At 42.9% G+C, this 20,362-nt stretch overlaps 1 protein-coding gene across 3 annotated transcripts in view; it reads left to right on the forward strand.

Moving 5' to 3' along the window:
* Positions 1-20,362, forward strand: part of LOC145344127 (IQ motif and SEC7 domain-containing protein 3-like) — a 436,903-nt gene that overhangs the window by 335,562 nt on the left and 80,979 nt on the right. For all 3 annotated transcript variants that reach the window (XM_080190991.1, XM_080190994.1, XM_080190992.1), the window contains exons 7-8: positions 1,306-1,472; positions 14,509-14,648. In XM_080190991.1, the coding sequence (XP_080047117.1) occupies positions 1,306-1,472; positions 14,509-14,648 (307 nt within the window). The remainder of the gene's footprint in view (positions 1-1,305; positions 1,473-14,508; positions 14,649-20,362) is intronic.

Raw genomic sequence — 20,362 nt, forward strand, 5'->3', positions numbered from 1 at the left:
CCTCTGATTTTGCAGATGCTGTTCTTCATCACTAGTCAATCCAAACTCAGAGTACTTAATCCCATTTACTATTATGTCCTTCCTACTCTGTCATTGAAGTGTGCAGCCTTCCTGATACCTTAGAAATCCATGAGGTTTGTAAGGAGAGGGACCCACTCAGACCCACCCCAACCCTAAATGCCCTTGTCAAGAGTGAAGAAATAAGATAGATAATTCTTTTCATGCCATTTGGCTGGTTGCCTAAGGCTTCACTCTTCGACGCTGCCTCTTGCTCCTTCTGTGTTCCCAATGTGCTTGTCTCTTGTACCCTACAAAGAGAATTCAGAACTGGTCCTTAAACTGATAAAAAGCCTATTAAGAGGCTTGAGGCGCTATTCTCTCTCCACAGTTGCTGTCAAACCTGCAGAGATTTCCCAGCATTTTCTATTTTTGTTTCAGATTCCAGTATCTGTAGTATTTTGTTTTGATCAATAAGAGGAAGGTTTAACTGGCCAATTATTTACCTTGGGTGAGTTGCCTGCTCTGGCTCTTGGCAAAAACAAAATGCTGACCTAAAGGGTGGATTTAAGTTATCCACTACTGCCATCCCCGCACTCTCATCTAGATAAAAACCCTGCCTACCATATACAAGGCTACATGAGATAAATCCATTTTCTCTCAAATGCTGACTGTTGATCTGAATTTTTCAGAGCTGCAGGAAGAATTGGATGAGGGTTCCCTTGGCTCCGAACCGGACTGCAACAGCATTTCACAAGATTTAAAATCACCTTCCCACACAAACACATATAAGCCACAACAGACTATCTTGTTTTTGGCTAATGTAAGAAGCTCAGTAACGCACATTGCTAACAAATGAATCTGTCCATGTGATGTCTATATGTAGCATCACTAATCTGTTCAACAACCTCAGCACAGTAAAGAGCCGAAAAGCACTTCTATTAGAATGACAATAGTGTCATTGACAGAAGGATTTCTTGGTTGAATGTCAAAAAAGTCACTGACGTTTCTTGCATCTCCTTATGAACTGTACAATAGGAACTTCATTGACGCATCAGACAAATTACTAAGAATTTAATTAAACCAAGTACAAAAAAAACTCATTAGTTTAATGTAACAAATCCCACTGGAGGATTGTCTCCTATATATGGAGGATTATCTTATCTAATACTGTCAATTTTACTGCAAAGTATGTGTTGGGTTTTATAGGCTGCTGGTCCATTTTCAGCATTGGTAAAGAGTGAGTCAGCAAGTCACTCATAATGTATGCTTCCTGTTGTTATTAATAACTCTGTCTGTTTCTTTCAGTCAACGTTATTGCATGTGCAACCCAGACGTGGTTCAGCAGTTCCACAATCCAGATACCATCTTCATCTTAGCCTTTGCTATCATTTTGCTTAACACAGACATGTACAGCCCCAACATTAAACCCGATCGAAAAATGATGCTGGAAGATTTCATCCGTAACTTACGAGGTGAGTGCCGCTATTTAACATCAAACCAGGTAATAAGAACGTTGCACAATAAAGAAACTGTCTTGCATGCCCTACTAGGCTGAATGAGAAGGGTCTTGTGGGTAGTGTTCCTGCCTCTGAATCAGAACATCTAAGCCTTGTTGACCATGGAAGGAGCATTTATGACCTGACCAAATAGGTTGATGATCAGGGCGGAATGGTGGCCAATGGTTAGCGCTGTCTCCTAACACCAGGGACCCGGTTCAATTTTGGCCTTAATTGACTGTCCGTGTGAAGTTTATACATTCTCCTCTTGTCCGTGTGAGCTCCTCCGGTTAGTTGGATTAGCTATTCTAAATTGCCCCTTCATGTCCCAAGATGTGTAAATCAAGGGGATTAGCTGTGGTAAATATATGGGTTTATGGGGATATGGTGGGGGAAATGGCCTGGGTATGATGCTGTGTCAGAGACTTAGTGCAGACTTGATGGGCTGAATGGCCTCGTTCTGCACTGTAGGGATTCTATGACCAACTTGCAGCATCTGTGGAGAGAAACAGAATTAAGGTTTTGAGGCTGTATGAGTTCTTCAGAGCACTGAAGTAGAGTCATACGGACTTGAAACTTTAACTCTGTTCTGCTCTCCACAAATACTGCCAGAGCTGCTGGGCTTTTCCAGCATTCCCTGTTCTGATTTCAGATTTCCAGTATCTGCAGTATTTTATTTTCATGATGATCAAGCTGCTAATCCTTCCAACGTGAGCACGGCAGGCAGTAAGAGCTCGAGAGATGCTTGGTCAGCCATGCTTGATGTGGAATCATACCTGTCAAGCTACAATCAATTGTCTCTCTCTGAAACAGATATTGTCCCCTATGGATTACAGCTAATTACAGGTGCACTAGGATAAATTACTTATTATTCTGGGTGTTGGAATGTGTACTGAGAATTAAAAATAATTACAGCATAAAAATAAAACCTCATAATTAAGTAGAGCAAGATAATTATCAAGAACAGGTTGCGTCCTTGTATATATTCCATTTCTAGAGAACACATGAGTGGATATATGAATTCTAATACCCTTTGTTAAGGGTTGGGTTTTAAACAAAACTAAAATATATGATTTGTACAAATAGATTCAAACTAGCAACAACAGATTTATTGAATGAGCTGCTGCCTTTACAGAGGACAAACTGAAAGTAAAACAGCAGCCTGTGCAACGCCCTAATGAATCACCATCAAACCATGGGATCAGTTTTTAAAGCAATCTGCAACCACTTAAATATTTATCAAAAATATCATTGGTTGATGATGCAGAGAGATAATAAAACACCATGGATGGATTTGAAAGTTCTCCTCAAGGTGAGTTTGAAAGTGGGGTACCTGTTACCTCCTTGCCTCTGCCCAGATAAATCCAGGGTATGAAGTCTCATGAACACACAGATAATTTCTCATTTTCAGGGCCTCATCCTGCTACACAGGAATCCCGAAACGCAAATTTTTAAAATTTTTTTGGGATGCAAGCTTTAGTATTTGTTGTCCATCGCTAATTGCCTTTGAACTGAATTGTTTGTTGGGCATTTTCAGAGGACAGTTGCTGTAGGTCTGGAGTCATAGCATGGCTTCTGATTTCTGGAATGGCATTTAGGTGAAGGGATTGCTCAATTGCCTGATTGAGGAACTTGACCTTGGGAAGGAGTAGCCTGCTGAGAGCTGCTCTTAGGACAAGCCTTCTCCCCCTTCCCGTGTGATTTCCCCTTCCTGTTGTGACCACCTGTCCTGTTGTCAACCATCTTTGGATTTTGGTTCCTTGGTGATGCTGGGCCACTGGTGTGTGCCTTGCAGGTGTGTACACTCCAGCCAGTTATCACTCCTCCCACCAGCGTTGCCAACACTGCAGTTGCTGGTCTATGATTGACTGAAAGCTTCTGAGGCATAGAACATAAGAACATAAGAACATAAGAAATAGGAGCAGGAGTAGGCCATCTGGCCCTTCGAGCCTGCCCCGCCATTCAATAAGATCATGGCTGATCTGTCGTGGCTCAGTTCCACATTCCCGCCCTCTCCCCATAACCCTTAATCCCCTCTCTTATCAGAAACCCATCAACTCGCGTCTTAAAAATATTTAGCGAGGCAGCCTCCACCACTTCAACGGGCAGAGAATTCCAGAGGTTCACCACCCTTTGAGTGAAGAAGTTCCTTCTCAACTCCGTTCTAAACCGCCCCCCCTTTATCTTGAGGCTGTGCCCCCTAGTCCTACTGTCCTTTCTGAGCGGGAAGAGTCTTTCCACCTCTATCCTATCCATCCCATTCATCATCTTATACGTCTCAATGAGATCTCCCCTCATTCTTCTAAACTCTAACGAGTACAAGCCTAATTTATTCAGCCTCTCCTCATAGCTCAACCCCCTCAACTCCGGCATCAGCCTAGTAAACCTCCTCTGCACTCCCTCCAAGGCCAAAATATCCTTGCGTAAGTACGGCGCCCAAAACTGCACACAGTACTCCAGCTGCGGCCTCACCAATGCCCTATATAGCCGCAGCAAGACCTCCCTACTTTTATATTCAATCCCCCTCGCTATGAAGGCCAGCATCCCATTTGCCTTCCTGACCACCTGCTGCACCTGCAAGCTGGGTTTTTGCGACTCATGCACAAGGACCCCGAGGTCTCTCTGCACCGTCGCCTGCTGCAGTTTTTCTCCACGTAAGTAATAATCCTTCCTACCATTATTCCTACCAAAGTGGACCACCTCGCACTTGCCAACATTAAATTCCATTTGCCAGTTCCTGGCCCATTTGCCCAGCCTATCTAGATCCTTCTGCAGACTCTCCACACCCTCCGCACAATTTGCCGTTCCTCCAATCTTGGTGTCATCAGCAAATTTCGACACCATACACTTGGTTCCCTCCTCCAGATCATCTATATAAATGGTAAATAGCTGAGGCCCCAGCACCGACCCCGGGGCACTCCACTAGTCACCAACCGCCAATCTGAATAGCACCCATTGACCCCCACTCTCTGCCTCCTATTTGACAACCAGTCCTCTCTCCACGCTAACACCCTACCCCCAACTCCATGTCCCCTGACCTTCTGCAATAACCTCTTGTGAGGTACCTTGTCAAACGCCTTCTGAAAATCAAGAAAGACCACATCCACCGGCTCTCCTCTATCCACCGCCCTAGACACATCCTCACAGAACTCCAGTAAATTCGTCAGACACGACTTCCCCTTAACGAAACCGTGCTGCATCTGCTCTACCACCAAGGCATCCACTATCACCTCTGCCATTTCTTTCAGAACCCTCGGATGCATTCCATCCGGTCCTGGGGACTTGTCCACAATCAGCCCCTCCAGTCTGTCGAGCACCGCCTCTCTAGTAACAGTAATGTCATCGAGACCCTCCAGTCCTACCACCTTTCCATCTCTAACACCCGGCAAATTATTCACGTCGTCCTCCGTGAAGACCAAAATAAAAAAGTTATTCAAGACCTCAGCCATTTCCCCATCCCCTACCACTAAGTCCCCCTTCTCATCCTCTAACGGTCCAATGTTCACCCTAGCCAGCCTCTTCCTTTTTATATACTTATAAAAACTCTTGCTATCCTTTTTTATATTAAGCGCTAGCCCAGCTTCATAGTTTCTCCTACCCTTCTTTATCAATTTCTTTGTCAATCTTTGTTGACATTTAAACCTCTCCCAATCCTCTTCTCGCCCACTACTCTTAGCTACTCTAAACGCCTCCGCTTTTAATTTAACACTTTCCTTCACCTCCTTCGTTATTCATGGCTTATTACCTCTCCTCCTACGGTCCTTTTTAACCAACAGAATAAATTTCTGCTGAGCACCAAGAAAGATCTCCTTAAAGATCCTCCACTGCTCCCCAGCAGACCTACCTTCCAACGCGCTCCCCCAGTCCACATTCGCCAATTCCTCTCTCAACCTACCGTACTCCCCTCTGTTCAAACAAAGGACAAGTGTCCGGGAACCCACTTTGTCCTCCTCCATCTGCACCAGAAACTCCACCATACAATGATCACTCTCCCCAAGAGGATCCTTCACCGCAAGGTCCCTGATTTTACCCGCCTCATTACATAGCACCAGATCCAAGATAGCTCGCTCCCTCGTCGGCTCCAACACACACTGTTCAAGGAAACTATCCTGGCATCATTCTAGGAACTCCTCCTCGAGCCCACCGCGTCCAACATGGGTCGACCAATCAATATGCAGATTGAAATCCCCCATAACCACGGCTGTCCCATTCCTGCACGCCGCACTTATTTGCGCGTTAACAGCCCGCCCCACCTCCAGATCATTATTCGGGGGCCTATAGACGACACCTACCAGCGTCTTCCTCCCTTTGCTGTTCCTAATCTCTACCCACAATGATTCCACTTTCTGCTCTTTGGCTCCAATATCATCCCTTGCTACCACCCTGATGCTATCCTTAATCAGCAGAGATACGCCCCCCACTTTTCCCTCCCGCCGATCCTTCCTAAACACTTGATACCCCTGGACATTCAGCTCCCAGTCCCTGTCACCTTGCAGCCACGTCTCTGTAATGGCCACCAGATCATATCCATTTGTGCCGATCTGCGCCACCAGCTCATCCACTTTATTCTGAATGCTTCGCGCATTCAGATAAAGTGCCTTCATCCCAGCCTTCACCTGGACCCTATTTGCCGGAACGCCACCAACCATATTCACGCCCCCTACTCCCTTTATTATTGGGACATCCTCAGCCTCTACCCTTACCTGTACCCTCTCCTTAACTTTAGGCCTCTTAATGTCACCTACCCTCGCACCCTCCCCCCCCGCTAATTAGTTTAAAGCCCTGTCTACAGTCCTCTTTACACGATTCGCCAGGACTCTGGTCCCAGCACGGTTCAGACCCACCCCATTCCTCCTGAACAGGTCCCACCTACCCCAATACTGATGCCAATGCCCCATAAATTCAAACCCATTCCTCCCACAACAATCCCTGAGCCACCCATTCACTTCCTTAATCCTGTCAACCTTACGCCCATCTGCACTCGGTTCAGGCAGTAGCCCAGAGATAACCACCTTGTTGGTTCTACTTTTTAATTCCATTCCCAGCTTTTCATACTCCCTCCCCAGATCCTCAGTTCGCATTTTGCCTATGTCGTTGGCACCCACATGTACCACAATGACCGGATTCTCACTCTCCCACTCCAGGTTCCGGACTTTGGTCCCTGGGATCCTTGATCGTCACTGTTCACTTAAGTGCCTGAGGGCCCTTAATACCGGCAGGCCTATCCCAAAAGCTCTCCAGCTGATGGACATGTCCTCTATTGCCTGGATTAAATGCTGTCCATGTCACTTCTAGTATTTGACTCTAAATCCGCTTTAGATAGCTTCCTATGAGGACCACTCAACAACAATGATTGCAGGAGAATGAGCCCTTAAATCCCTCCTATGAGACTGATAAGGATGCCTTGGAAGATTTCTACTGAAGTAGTTATATCAAAAAATAGTATGTTCGAGCTAGTAGCCTTCTGCCAGAGCAGGAAGAGCACAACTGGCAGTTTCTAACTTTCAATTCAATAAAGACAGATTCATCAAATTAAGTCACTCGAAATGCATTTATTCTCTTGCTGCACTCTGTCACAAAGTCTTTCTCTTTCCAAATCCTTTATATGAGAGAAGTTTCATATTTTCCCTTTTGCCATGTTACTGCCAACAGTTGAAAGCATTCACATTCATGAACTCAGTACTCTGTACAATCTAATTTACATAATGCGGTCTTCAAAATGCTGTGAAAGTGTTTTGTTCAAAATGTTTAGTGCAGCTTTGTTGGCTGTCACTCCAAAAGAATAAAAAAAGGATGGAACTAATGGTAGGCTAAACTATATGAATACTGATTTAGAAGAAGGAAGCTATCGTTCTAATAGAGGTAGACTTTAGACCACTAAATTGGAGGAAGAACTGTGAAGGAAAAGCTACAGTGTGCAGCCATTATAGGAAATTAATGGAAGATTCAACTACCCTCAGATAAACTGGCAGAAAGGAGTAGTGAAAGGAGAAAAGGAAATCAGGTTTCACAGTCTAAACAGGATTCCTCTCTCACTTGGTACACAAGGAGTGGAATTTTCCAGCTGTGTTTGCCCAAGACCGGAAAATCCTACTCGAGATCAACAGACCTTTGATTGATCTGCCCCCCATCCGCCATGATTCCCGTGGTGGACAGGGTGGGACGATACCCCCCCATGAAGTCTGCCAAGTAATTGCCATGAATCTTGTAATGGATGACAAACCTGAACAGAGAGAAGAAGCAAGAGTAGGAGAGGATCTTAGCAGTAGAAATCACAATAAGATTTGAACTGATGTAACATAATGGGCGGGATCTTGAGCCTGCGTTCGTCATTCACAGGGTTGGCTCAATATCCAGCAATCTCAAAAGCCGTGAATCTTGCTGGTGAGATCATGACTTTTGATTTTCATCGTCCGTTACAGGCGCTGTAATCAGATTCACGTCTGTAATGGACAAGAACCTGATTTTTATGCATTTGAATATAAGAACATAAGAACATAAGAAATAGGAGCAGGAGTAGGCCATCTAGCCCTTCGAGCCTGCCCCGCCATTCAATAAGATCATGGCTGATCTGTCGTGGCTCAGTTCCACATTCCCGCCCTCTCCCCATAACCCTTAATCCCCTCGCTTATCAAAAACCCATCAACCCGCATCTTTAAAATATTTAGCGAGGCAGCCTCCACCACTTCAAAGGGCAGAGAATTCCAGAGATTCACCACCCTTTGAGTGAAGAAGTTCCTCCTCAACTCCATTCTAAACCGTCCCCCCTTTATCTTGAGGCTGTGCCCCCTAGTCCTACTGTCCTTTCTGAGTGGGAAGAGTCTCTCCACCTCTATCCTATCCATCCCATTTATCATTTTATACGTCTCAATGAGATCTCCCCTCATTCTTCTAAACTCTAACGAGTACAAGCCTAGTTTATTCAGCCTCTCCTCATAGCTCAACCCCCTCAACTCCGGTATCAGCCTAGTAAACCTCCTCTTACCAAAGACCCCTCTGCCAGATGTTGAAACTGTGCTGCCTTTTCAGAATGCATTGACACAACGTGACGTCGGCGAGGTTTACAACAGGTTCACCCAGACGTCAACCTGTCCTGGGAATCCTCACAGGGGCATAAAACTGAGTATAGACCCACCCCGGGAGAGAAGGACATGTCAGGCAATGGCCTGGCAATGCCCCTTGGCACAGGTTGGCACTGTCAGGTTGACACCCTGCCCATGCCAGCCTTGTTGATAGTGTTAACCTTTGCGGGGCAGTGCCGGGGCAATTTTGTGGGCGTAATTAATTTATTTCTGGTGGTGATTGGGAGTGGAAATAGGAGCTGGGAATGCTGGCTATGGCTGTTTGGTTGGGAGGAAGCAGTCTGATGTTTGGGGGGAGAAGCAGGTTTCAGCACTAACTATTTGGTGGGGGAGAGGAAGGAGCCCAGTGATGGGTGAGAAGTTGTGTGAGGTGGAGCGGGGGGGGGGGTGGGTGTGTGCCAGCTCTGATACCCAGGGGTGAATACCAGCTGTGATTGGGGGGAGGATTGGGTGGTAGTGCAGGCTCCAAGCTGGGGGTGGGGGAGATGTCATTGTTTGGTCTGAACGGGGCACTCTCAGTCGCCCCACCTCAGTGCAGCCTAGCTGTGCCAGCGTGTTGAGGCCCACCTCCCAACATGAGGGTGTGAAATACTGTATTTTTGTGACAGTGTGGTAAGATATAGAGAGAAAACTGGAGAGAAACGTGCCGTTTATCTCGCTGGAAACAACACTCTGTCATCTTCTAATAGCGATTACTTCAGGGAACTTAAAAAAAAACACTTTTGAAGCGCAGATTCCCTCATAATCACTGACATATACTTGGATTTCCAAAAGGTCTCAGATTAGGTGACAAAGGTTAGGGTATGTGAAGTCCGGAGACAAATAGCTGAATAGATAGCAAATTGACTTTAAAATATAAAAAGCATAGAGTTAGGGTAAAGAGTAATTCTCACTTTGGAGGAAGGTAATAAACAGTGTTCCACAGGATTCTGCAGGAATCACTGCTGTTCATCCTTTACATCAATGATTTGGATGAAAGAACAAGCAACTCAATTTCAAAATTTGCAGGCAATATCAAACTGGGAGTGTAGCTGACACTGAGGAAGAATGCAACATAATAAAAGAGATTAGAAAAAATTCAGAGTGGGCAGCTAGGTGGCAAATTAATTTTAAGATAGATAAATATGATGTGATGTTCTTCTGTAGGAAATTTAGAAACATCACGTGCACTTTAGAAAATAATCAACTGAATGGGGTTGTGGAGCAAAGAACTCGGGAGAGACAGGTAAACGAATCATTAAAAGTAATATCGCAGGTTAGCTAGCAATTCTTCTTCTTCAGCGGTCCTTCAGGGTCAAGGATCACTTCCAGGGAGGTGGGCTGTGTGTTGGCTGAGTAGTCCAATCCTGGGGCTGCAGACTCTGCTACAGGTTTGGCAGGCAGTGTTTAATGAGGTGGGATGGACGCTCTGGATTCTGCGCTCTCTTTCCGCTTGACCTCCACGTGTTCCACCTGCTGGCGCTCGAGGTGATTGGCACCTTCGCAGATGCTTCTTCTCCAGTTCACGCGTTCTAAGGCAAGTGATTTCCACGTGTTGGTGGGGATGTTGCATTTATTTGGGGAGGCTTTCAGAGTGTCCTTGTAGTGTTTCTTCTGCACTCCTAGTGATCGCTTCCCATTGCGGAGCTGGGAGTCGATCATTTGTTGTGTCGGGCATGCGAATGATGTGGTCTGCCCATTGCAGCTGGTCGTGTGTGACCAGTGCCTCAATACTGGGAATGCTGGAAGAGGATGCTCACATTGGTATGCATACCCTGCCAATGGATTTGCAGGAGGCAACATTGGTGAGATCTCTCCAGGGATATGGGGTATTTGCTGTACATTGTCCATGTTTCTGATGCATACAGGAGTTACATAGCATACATAGCAATTACAAATGCCAAAAAGCACTGAGGTTCATTTTTAGGTGAGTAGAACAGTAAGTTAATGAAATTACAGTGTGTCAAACTTGTCCAAAGTACTGCCGATGTGGGGAAGACTGCTTCTTGCCTCCATATTATAATAGGGATAGACGTAATGGGGAAAGAGCAGCAAGGAGTTAGATGGTTGGTATCAGAGCTAAGAGATTATGACTGTGAGACAAGATTGGACAAATTAAAGCATGTCCTTTCAGGAAAGAGAAGACTTAGACTTGGATGTAATTAAAAGAAGACTGTATAAATGCAGTGGTTAGAGTAGATATGGAAAGAATGTCTCTACTTGTGCAAGAATCCAAAGTCGAAGGGCCATGAACACATTCCAAACACTGACCTTCACCACGTTGCAAACCCGTGACCCCAACCACATTGCAAACCCGTGACCCCGACCACATTGCAAACCCGTGACCCCGACCACATTGCAAACCCGTGGCCCCGACCACGTTGCAAACCCGTGGCCCCGATCACGTTGCAAACCCTGACCATTCCTTCCCTATACAAGCTGTGGATGTATCTACACCACATGGTGCTACTGTTCAAGAAGACAGCTCACCACTACCTTCTCAAGGACAATTAGGCTTGGGCAATAAATGGTGACCTAATAAGGACATCCACATCCTTAGAACAAATGAGAATGTTTTTACTCAGAGTGGTGACAATATGGAACTTTCTATTGCAAAGGTGGTTGAGGCAGGTAGCCCAGATGTGTTCAGGAGGAAACTAGACAAGTACATTGGAGAAAATGTAATAGAAAGACATTAGGAAAGGCTGACATAATTGAGATCGAATGGAAGAGACTTGTGTTGAGTATAAACACCGACACTGACTAGTTGGATTTGTTATACAGCTTTAATTGATACATCTTATAAGCATTCTAGTTTAATGAGACAAGCAAGTACAGTAATTCAATTATTTATTTAACATATCTAGTATCAACTCAAAAATAAACAGTTATATCTCATTAACTCTTTACTGAACTTTAACTCTAACTGAACATTTACTTTCAACTGAACTTTAACTCTTAAACTGCACTTTAACTGAACGTCAACTTTAACTATTTAATTGAAAATAGATACTACTGAGTTCAGGGAAACCTTGGCCAAGAAATATCCTCGATATTGAATCTATCTTCTCCTCCCCTGAAGCACCCTTCAGAGTACAGGTCTTGTTGCAAATGTTGGTCTCTTTGTGTTGTTGCTACCAAATAAAGGACTCACATGTCTCTTTATCTACAATTCTACACTCACTCCCAGAAGGTTCTCTGTCATCCAGCCAGTTGTGTAACCAGAAATCACATGGCTCGAACATCCAGTGAAATTACTTTTGAACGATGCCATTATGCTGAGTTCGTTTGACATGTACCATTCATAGCAGCCCTATAAAGCAGAGTCACATTGTCTCAGTTAATGTAAACAACTTCTCTTATCAGGGAAGCTTCAGATCACAACTCCCACACAAAGCCTCTTTATGACCTGCATCAGGTTTTAATCTATAAATTTTTAATCTATAAATTATATACAAATCCAAAATTTCCAGTATGCTTAACTCTCAGCCAGAATAGCCATTGTAAAGCCACTATTGCCATTATTGTTGTTAACTTATTGTTGTAGCCACTCTTTCTATGCCTGCAGACCAATGTTTTCATGCCGGATATTCAGTGTCTTTCTCTGCAACCAATGTCCTTAGAAACTCTTCTATATACAGCTTATGTATTATATTAAGGTCATTTCAAAATAAAGGACAGTGCCCCATTAGCCTTTTTTATTACTTTGTGTGCCTCAGGTCAATCATTCCTCTCCTTGGATGAACAATAGTCTCATTGCTCTCCTGTAGCTTGAGTTTTCTTTCAAGGCAACCCCAATTATGTGACAGACAGAAGAGCTTGTTTGGTTGTGAGAACAGTGACATATTCCCTTGAAAATAAAATGGGTGATAGTTAGAAGCATTGCAATCATTCAAGAAACCTGATGAAGGTGAAATGTTGTATGATGAGCCTCCACTAGATATACCTATGTTCTCTTACCAGAATGAATTCAATAGCTTCCCCTCTCTGACAGACTTTTCTGTACATCTGCCTATGATACCTAATAACTCATTGAATTGTGGTCTTGGAATTTTAAGTGATGTTGATGCCCCCCTCCTCCCTAGTTGCCCTTCATTAGTACCAGTTATGCAGCAATATTTAACTGTTGGTGCAAGAGAAGATGGCATTACATATCTGAGAATGTCATGGTCCTACCCATATATGAGGCCGTGTTTGCCATTATGTCAAAACTGAAGCTATCTGGTCTTATCATATAAAGTGACCTTGAGGACTAGCAGAAGCTCTTGTGGTAGGCAAAGCGAGTTGAACAAGTTGTCTTGAGTAAAGCCAAGGCGCATCTATTACACCAATCATGGGAGACTTGAATCTTCATATAAACTGGACAAACCAAATTTGCAGTAGTTACGTGGAGGGCATGTTCATGGAATGCACTCAGGATAATTTTCCAAGATCAGTATTTTGGGGTACTCATGAAGGAATGTTATTTTAGATGTAACATTGTGCAATAAAACAGAATAACCTTGTAGTGAAGTTTTTAAAGTTTAAAATTTATTTATTACTGTCACAAGTAAGGCTCACTGCAATTAAGTTACTGTGAAATTCCCCTAGCTGCCACACTCTGGCCGGTGCCTCTTCGGGTAGAGGGAGAATTTAGCATGGCCAATGCACCTAACCAGCAGATCTTTTGGACTGTGGGAGGAAACCTGAGCATCCCGAGGAAATCCACACAAACACGGGGAGAATGTCTACACTCCACACAGGCAGCGACCCAAGCCAGGAATCGAACCCTGGTTCCTGGTGCTATGATACAGCAGTGCTAACCACTGTGCCACAGCGCCACTCACAAAGAGCTGTCTGGTGATTAGTGACCATAGTAAGACATGGGGTGAATTTTACCATGCTGCTTGCCACAGGAATTGGAATGGGCAAGGGGTGGACCGTGGAAAGATCTGTTGAAATCCGTGGGATTTTTCAGATTGGGGGTGAGCGAGGCTGGAAAATCCCATCCATAATGTTATTTTTAAAGAGTATCTTACGTTGGGGTAGAGAAATAGAGAGGTTAGGGAAGGAATTCCAGAGCTTAGGCCCTTGTCGGCTGATAGCACTGTCACCAATAGTGGAACATTGAAAAGGAGATTACAGTCATTTCAAAAACACAGTAATTAAAATATCTTGTGCAAGAGCCTCCCCACTGACTCATTGGCAGGTTTGAGGGCCCCTGCTAATTGTTGGAATCCTGCTTTTTCTGTTATTCTTGATGTCTTCCTTTAACCAGCTCTTGGAGTTGAAGTGCAACACCATCACTTTTAATAACAAGTCAAAATGGAGGATAGTTTTCTGGCTTCTAGGCAGCTCTGTAGGGATCTGGAAGGAGGATGCAGAAAGTCAGAAGTGGTTTATTTGTGACCATAAGGACAACACTGCCATAAAGCCACCCTTAGGAGAATTCTGACTGACAAGATTTGGATATAAGATTTTTTAACAGTGGTATTTTAATTGGATTTAATAACTAGAGTTAATTTTAACATTGGGTTTAGCTCCACTGTGAGTGAGTGCTGAAAATTAAAGTGAAAATTGGATGGGAAAACATCCCTACCCATCACTTGGAATTGGGTCATTAACTTTCAACTGTTTGGAATCATTTGCCCGACTCCTGCTTGTGTCCGATCTTCCTCCTTCCACCCCCTCTTCCGATGGAATAAGTGAGCTGCGAACACAATTAAATGTTTAAATGTAAAACAATAGTCCTTTCAATCATTGCCTGAATGCCAGTTGTTGTGATGATGAGGAGCCTTGTAGGAGGAACAGTAGAACATGGCCAATGTGTTTGCTTTTAATTTTCAAGCCAACTCAACATGCGCCGGCTCCAAATAAGTACTAAGGCAACACAAATTAAGTCCACCTTGATTTCACAAGATATTTTTAATCTGTTATTTTTCTCTTCTCATTCCTTCCTACGCCCTAAAAAGGTGTGGATGATGGAGTGGACATCCCTCGTGCGATGGTTGTTGGTATTTATGAACGAATTCAACAGAAAGAATTGAAATCCAATGAAGATCATGTGACATATGTGACCAAGGTAGAAAAATCAATCGTGGGGATGAAAGCAGTAAGTTCATGGAATTTTGTTGACTATTTGTATCTCAGTTCTAACTGGAGGAATAATAGCCTGCATTAAAGCAGAGCTGTTCTGGAATTTTCTTTCCGTACGTCCTCTTAATAGATATCTTGCTGCGGTATATGATCTGTAGTAGCAATTATCTGGGTAATGGCTTTTCTCAAATTCCCCGCTATGTGGCCGGCTGAGAATTTTCTCTTTAACCTTTAAGATGAAATGCCTGACTCCTGTGTGCTAATCCTCCCAATAGTCTGTCTGAGAGCTGAAGAAACAATCTCGCCGAAGAAAAAGAGTTTGTGGGAGATTTTTGCCTTTGTGCGACAGTGTAAGATTGGTGAGGGTGAATTGGCATCTTCCCCAGTGTTAACTTACATTGAAATCAATTCACCATTTCCTACTTTATACGATCATCAGAATCAAAATCTATCACTAGGGAGTGAACAGTGGCACTGGGACATAAACTCAGTGACTGCTAAATATGGCCCCTTCTTAGTGCAATAATTTAATTTGATTTGATTTATTATTGTCAAATGTATTGGTATACATATTTTGTTTCTTGTGTGCTATACAGACAAAGCATACCATACATAGGGAAGGAAAAGAGAGGGTGTAGAACATAGTGTTACAGCCATAGCTAGGATGTAGAGAAAGATCAACTTAATGTGAGGTTGTTCCAGTCAAAAGTCTGACAGCAGCAGGGAAGAAGCTGTTCTTGAGTCGGTTGGTACATGTCCTCGGACTTTTGTACCTCTTTCCCAACAGAATAGGGTGGAAGGGAGTATGTCCAAGGTGCGTGGGGTCCTTAATTATGCTGGCTGCTTTGCCGAGGCAGCGGGAAGTCTAGACAGTATCAGTGGGTGGGAGGCTAGTTTGAATGATGGACTGAGCTTCATTCATGATCCTTTGTAGTTTATTGTGATCTTGGACAGAGCAGGATCCATACCAAGCTGTGAGACAACCAGAAAGAATGCTTTCTATGATGCATCTGTAAAAGTTGGTGTGGTTCGTAGCAGACATGCCAAATTTCCTTAGTCTCCTGAGAAAGTAGAGGGGTTGGTGGGCTTCCTTAACGATAGTACCAGAATGGAGGGACAAGGACAGGTTGTTTGTGATCTGGACACCTAAAAATTTAAAGCTCTCGACCATTTCTACTTCATCTGCATTGGTTTAGACAGGGGCATGTACTCCTTTACACTTCGTGAAGTCGATGACAATCTCCTTCATTTTGTTGACATTGAGGAAGAGATTATTGTCATTGCACCAGTTCACCAGATTCTCTCTCCCTTTCCTGTATTTGCAAATATATAACGGAAATAATTTCACTGCATTCAAATACTAACTAATACCCACTCTGCATTCCGTCAGTGCCTAACTTATTTGTGCTGTTGCCTGTTCAAGTACTCCTACACACTGCTATCCCTGTGGCTGGCTGCAGCATGGCTGTTGATCTTTACTGGGGAGACTCCAGAAGGCCTTGGAGTTTAAATTATCCTTTAAATAATTTTGCAAACTGCACTCTGAAATTCAGTATACTACGAGGCAATATGCTTTCTCTCAGCATATTTCATTTCCTGATCCTTCATAAAACATCTTGCTCAAGGTATGATTCGCATACTCATGTCTATAGTGAATTTTGCTGTTAAATTTACTTTTTCCCTCAGAATGGCTGTTGAACAACTTGTCAGCACATTCTCATCATTTCCCACACATCCATTCAGCAGCAAACCAGCTGCAAAGATCAGACATGCCAACCAATAGGCATTCTGAGGGTGGCAGATCAATCAGATTTTGCAGCAGATTACCCATTGGAAATCTTATTCAATTTAGTTTACCTTAGTCGACAACAAGGATTTTCATTTGTACACTGCCTGCAATGCAACCAAGGATTTCACAGGAGTGTTCTCAAGTGAAATGTAACACCGAGTCACATGTGTTAGGGCAGATTCAAAGGTTTGATCAAAGATGTATGTTTGAAGGAGTGTCTTAAAGGGAAAAAGAAAGGTAAAGAATCATCATAGACTCACAGAATCCCTGCAGTACAGGAGCAGGCCATTTGGCCCATCGAGTCTGCACTGATAACCATCTCACCCAGGCCCTATCCCTGTAACCCCACGCATTTAACCTGCTAATCCCCCTGACACTTAAGAGTGAATTTATCATGGCTAATCCACCTAATCTGCACATCTTTGGACTGTGGGAAGAAACTGGAGTACCCAGAGGAAACTCACGCAGACACGGGGGAGAACATACGAACATTTTCAGAGGGAACTTTGGTAGATCGGAAAAGGGGGAACAGGAAACAAACCATAAAAGACCAGTGTGATTCTAGGTTTTATACATAGACGTTGAATAGTAACAGAAAGAAAGCTGACTGTCTCTATAAGTCACTGACTGGAATACTGGATGAAATGGTCATCATCCCTTGAAGAGAAGATTATTCGAACCATGCAGGCATTTTTTTTTTAAAGTTTATTTATTAGTGTCGCTTATATTAACACTGCAATGAAGTTAGTGTGAAAATCCCCTAGTCACCACACTCCAGGGCTATTCGGGTATACGAAGGAAGAATTTAGTGTGGTCAATGCATCCAACCAGCACAACTTTGGAGTGTGAGAGAAAACCAGAACATCTGGAAGAAACCCACGCAGACATGGGGAGAATGTGCAGACTCCACACAGACAGTGGCCCAAACTGGGAATCGAACCTGGGTCCCTCGTGCTGTGAGGCAGCAGTGTTAACCACTGTGCCACTAGTGAAGACTCACTGGACTGCTATCTGAAATTCAGGGTTACAGATATAAAGAGCCATAAAAGTAATGGCATGAAAATTCCACAGGAGCTTTTCCAATTTTGTGCTGTGACTTTAGTGGGGAATGGCGGAACAATTGGAGCAATAGCAATGATGGTCTGGCTGGGATTGTTGCCGCTGCAGGCTCAAAGGGTCGAATGGCCTCCTTGTGCACTGTAGGGAGTCTATGAAGTCCTTCAATGCTTACAACGCTCAGGGTCTGCTGATCTCTCCCATGGAGTTACAGTAGAAAGCTGAGAGAATCCTCATGGAATTTCAGTGCCAGGGTCTTTTTTGTTGGAAGAGAGAAAGTCAAGAAAGGTGCCAACTAAGGTTTATCAAGAGAAGAAGGACAATAAAAAGTTATCTCCAATGATTGGTAAATTGCTAACAGTGACGATTAGCACCGGAAGAACAAAATGGGGAGTTACAGGGAATATTTTTACACTGGGAATTTATAAGACCATGGAATATTTTACTACAAATGGTTAAAGAAGCAGGGATTATAGAAAGAGGTCATCTGGCTCATTGTGTCTGCACCAGCTCTCTAAAAGAACGATTCAATTGGTCATATAATCCTGCTCTTTTCCCATAGCCCACAAATCTAGTCCTTTTGAAGTAGTGATTCAATTTCCTTTTGAAAGTTGCTGTTGAACCTGATTCCACTATTCATTCGGCTGATACAATCCAGATGATCATGACTGTGTAAAAATATTTCTCCCCTCCGCAGCCTTGCTGTTTTTGCCAATTAGTTTAAATCAATGTCCTGTGATGATCGAGCTTTCTGTCAGTGGAAACAGTTTCTTCTCTTCTGTGCCATCAAAACACCTCATAATTTTGAAAACTTTTATTAAATCTCCCTCAACCTTTTCTGTTCTAATGAGCACAACCCCATGTTCTCTAGTCTCTCCTCATACCAAAAACCCCCAGTCCCTATTGCCATCCTAATAAATCTCCTCTGCATCCTCTCCAGGGTCCTTTTTCCTGTTCGGTTGTAATTTCTCTGACCATTTCTGAATCCCCGTTGACTGTAAGGATTCTAAGTAAGATGAATTTAAAGTAATGTCAGTCTATATTCTCAGCATGAGCTCACAGCCTCAAACTACCCGTATTGTTCAATTAATCAATGCTAATCTCACCCGTGAGGGCTGTAAGGCTGTTTTGGCAACAAAACACTATATATAAATAGGTTGGGATGCTCTTTGGAAGTTGTAGTAAATGGAACTGTAATCTGCATTCACCCAGTTGGTCTAGAGTGCGTGATACTGACACTTGAGGACAGAAATGAACACGTTCCTCTGCCAATATTGAGTCATAAAAATTTATGAAAACCCCTCAAGCCTGCTCCACCATTCAGTAATATCGTGGCTGATCTGATTGTGCTCTTAATGCCACTTCCCTGTCTAATCTTCATAATATTTGGCCCTTTTGTAGATCAAAAATCAATAGGCCACCCTCTCCAGAGTGTAATTGTATTTCTTCCTCACACTCACATAAGGATGAGCTCTCCACTTGTCCCAGGATCTTGCAACACTCTCTCTGTGGTGTCCATAAAATGAAAGCAAAAACATTTTTGTTGAAGTTGGCAATTTTTTGGTGGAAGATTAAAGTGGAGAACGGAATATTATTTTCAGTACCCAACAGCAATTTATGTGATTTGAGAGACATAAATATCAAGATGCCACAAACGTTCATACAATTTCTAATAGTTAATAATTTTGACTCGTTCAATTCTATTGCAATATTTACAAACTTCCTATTCCAACACTAAATAGAACAGCTGAGATCATTATCCTTCCAATGCTCGTGAATCAAATCCTGCCCATGGGATTTGACTCCGACCATTAGAGTCCAGTCTAGGCTTAAAAACCAAAAAGGATCAACCGTTCAAAAAACATTTTATGAGCCATGTAAAGACATCTAATACATTCTTTTTGCTTTCTAGCCAATTAATCAGTCCTTCAACTTCTGTAGACTTCAATGTAACAACCAGAAATCTACATTTGGAAAATAAGCAACACTTGACTTTGTACATTGATAAAATGTTGAAAGTGCTTTGTATAATGAATTCTTTTCTTTGCAATGTGGTGATCTTATTGTATTGGCAAATAGCAGGTATAATTGGTAAAGCAGCTGAGCCTTGAGCATTGTTAGTGTTCTAATAGGTAAAGTTACATCAGTTTGAATTTTATACCCAAGTATTTGCAATATTGCAAAGATGTAAGAAATATATTTACACCTGAATCCAAATAAATGGTTCATATCTTGTGGTTGAATTGGGATTATATTTGGATTAAGTATATTAAGAGTTTGAATTCATATAACATCTGTCATATCCTTCATCTCCCAACTTAATCCACAAGCAGTGAACTATATTTTAATCTAATCATTGTTGTAGCAGAATGTGGTGACTGATTTGCACATGGCAAGGATCACTTCCCTCCTTTGAACATTACATGTGATATTTTACCTTCATCAGACAGAACACTCATTTCTCTCAGGATCCCCATAGAGACTGATAACATTTAAAAATAAATTTGAACTTGCAGCGAATGATTGAAAGGGTCATGCAACAACTGTTTAAGTTTTAAGACTTCAACCAGGGGAATGAAATGTCCACATAAGGGACAGTGTAATATCCAAAGGATATTGTAAAAGTTAAATGGGGGGTCTTGTCATTTAGAATAGAAGTTACCGACTGAAATGGCACTTAGTCAATGTTGTTTTTAGTTTTTGTTACAGTAGAAGCCTTAAAACTTAAACAGTTGTTGCATGACCCTTTCAATCATTCACTGCAAGTTCAAATTTATTTTTAAATGTTATCAGTCTCTATGGGGATCCTGAGAGAAATGAGTGTTCTGTCTGATGAAGGTAAAATATCACATGTAATGTTCAAAGGAGGGAAGTGATCCTTGCCA

Source organism: Carcharhinus amblyrhynchos, chromosome 6 (assembly GCF_965287045.1).
Source record: "Carcharhinus amblyrhynchos chromosome 6, sCarAmb.v2.hapA, whole genome shotgun sequence".
Classification (NCBI taxonomy): Eukaryota; Metazoa; Chordata; class Chondrichthyes; order Carcharhiniformes; family Carcharhinidae; genus Carcharhinus; species Carcharhinus amblyrhynchos.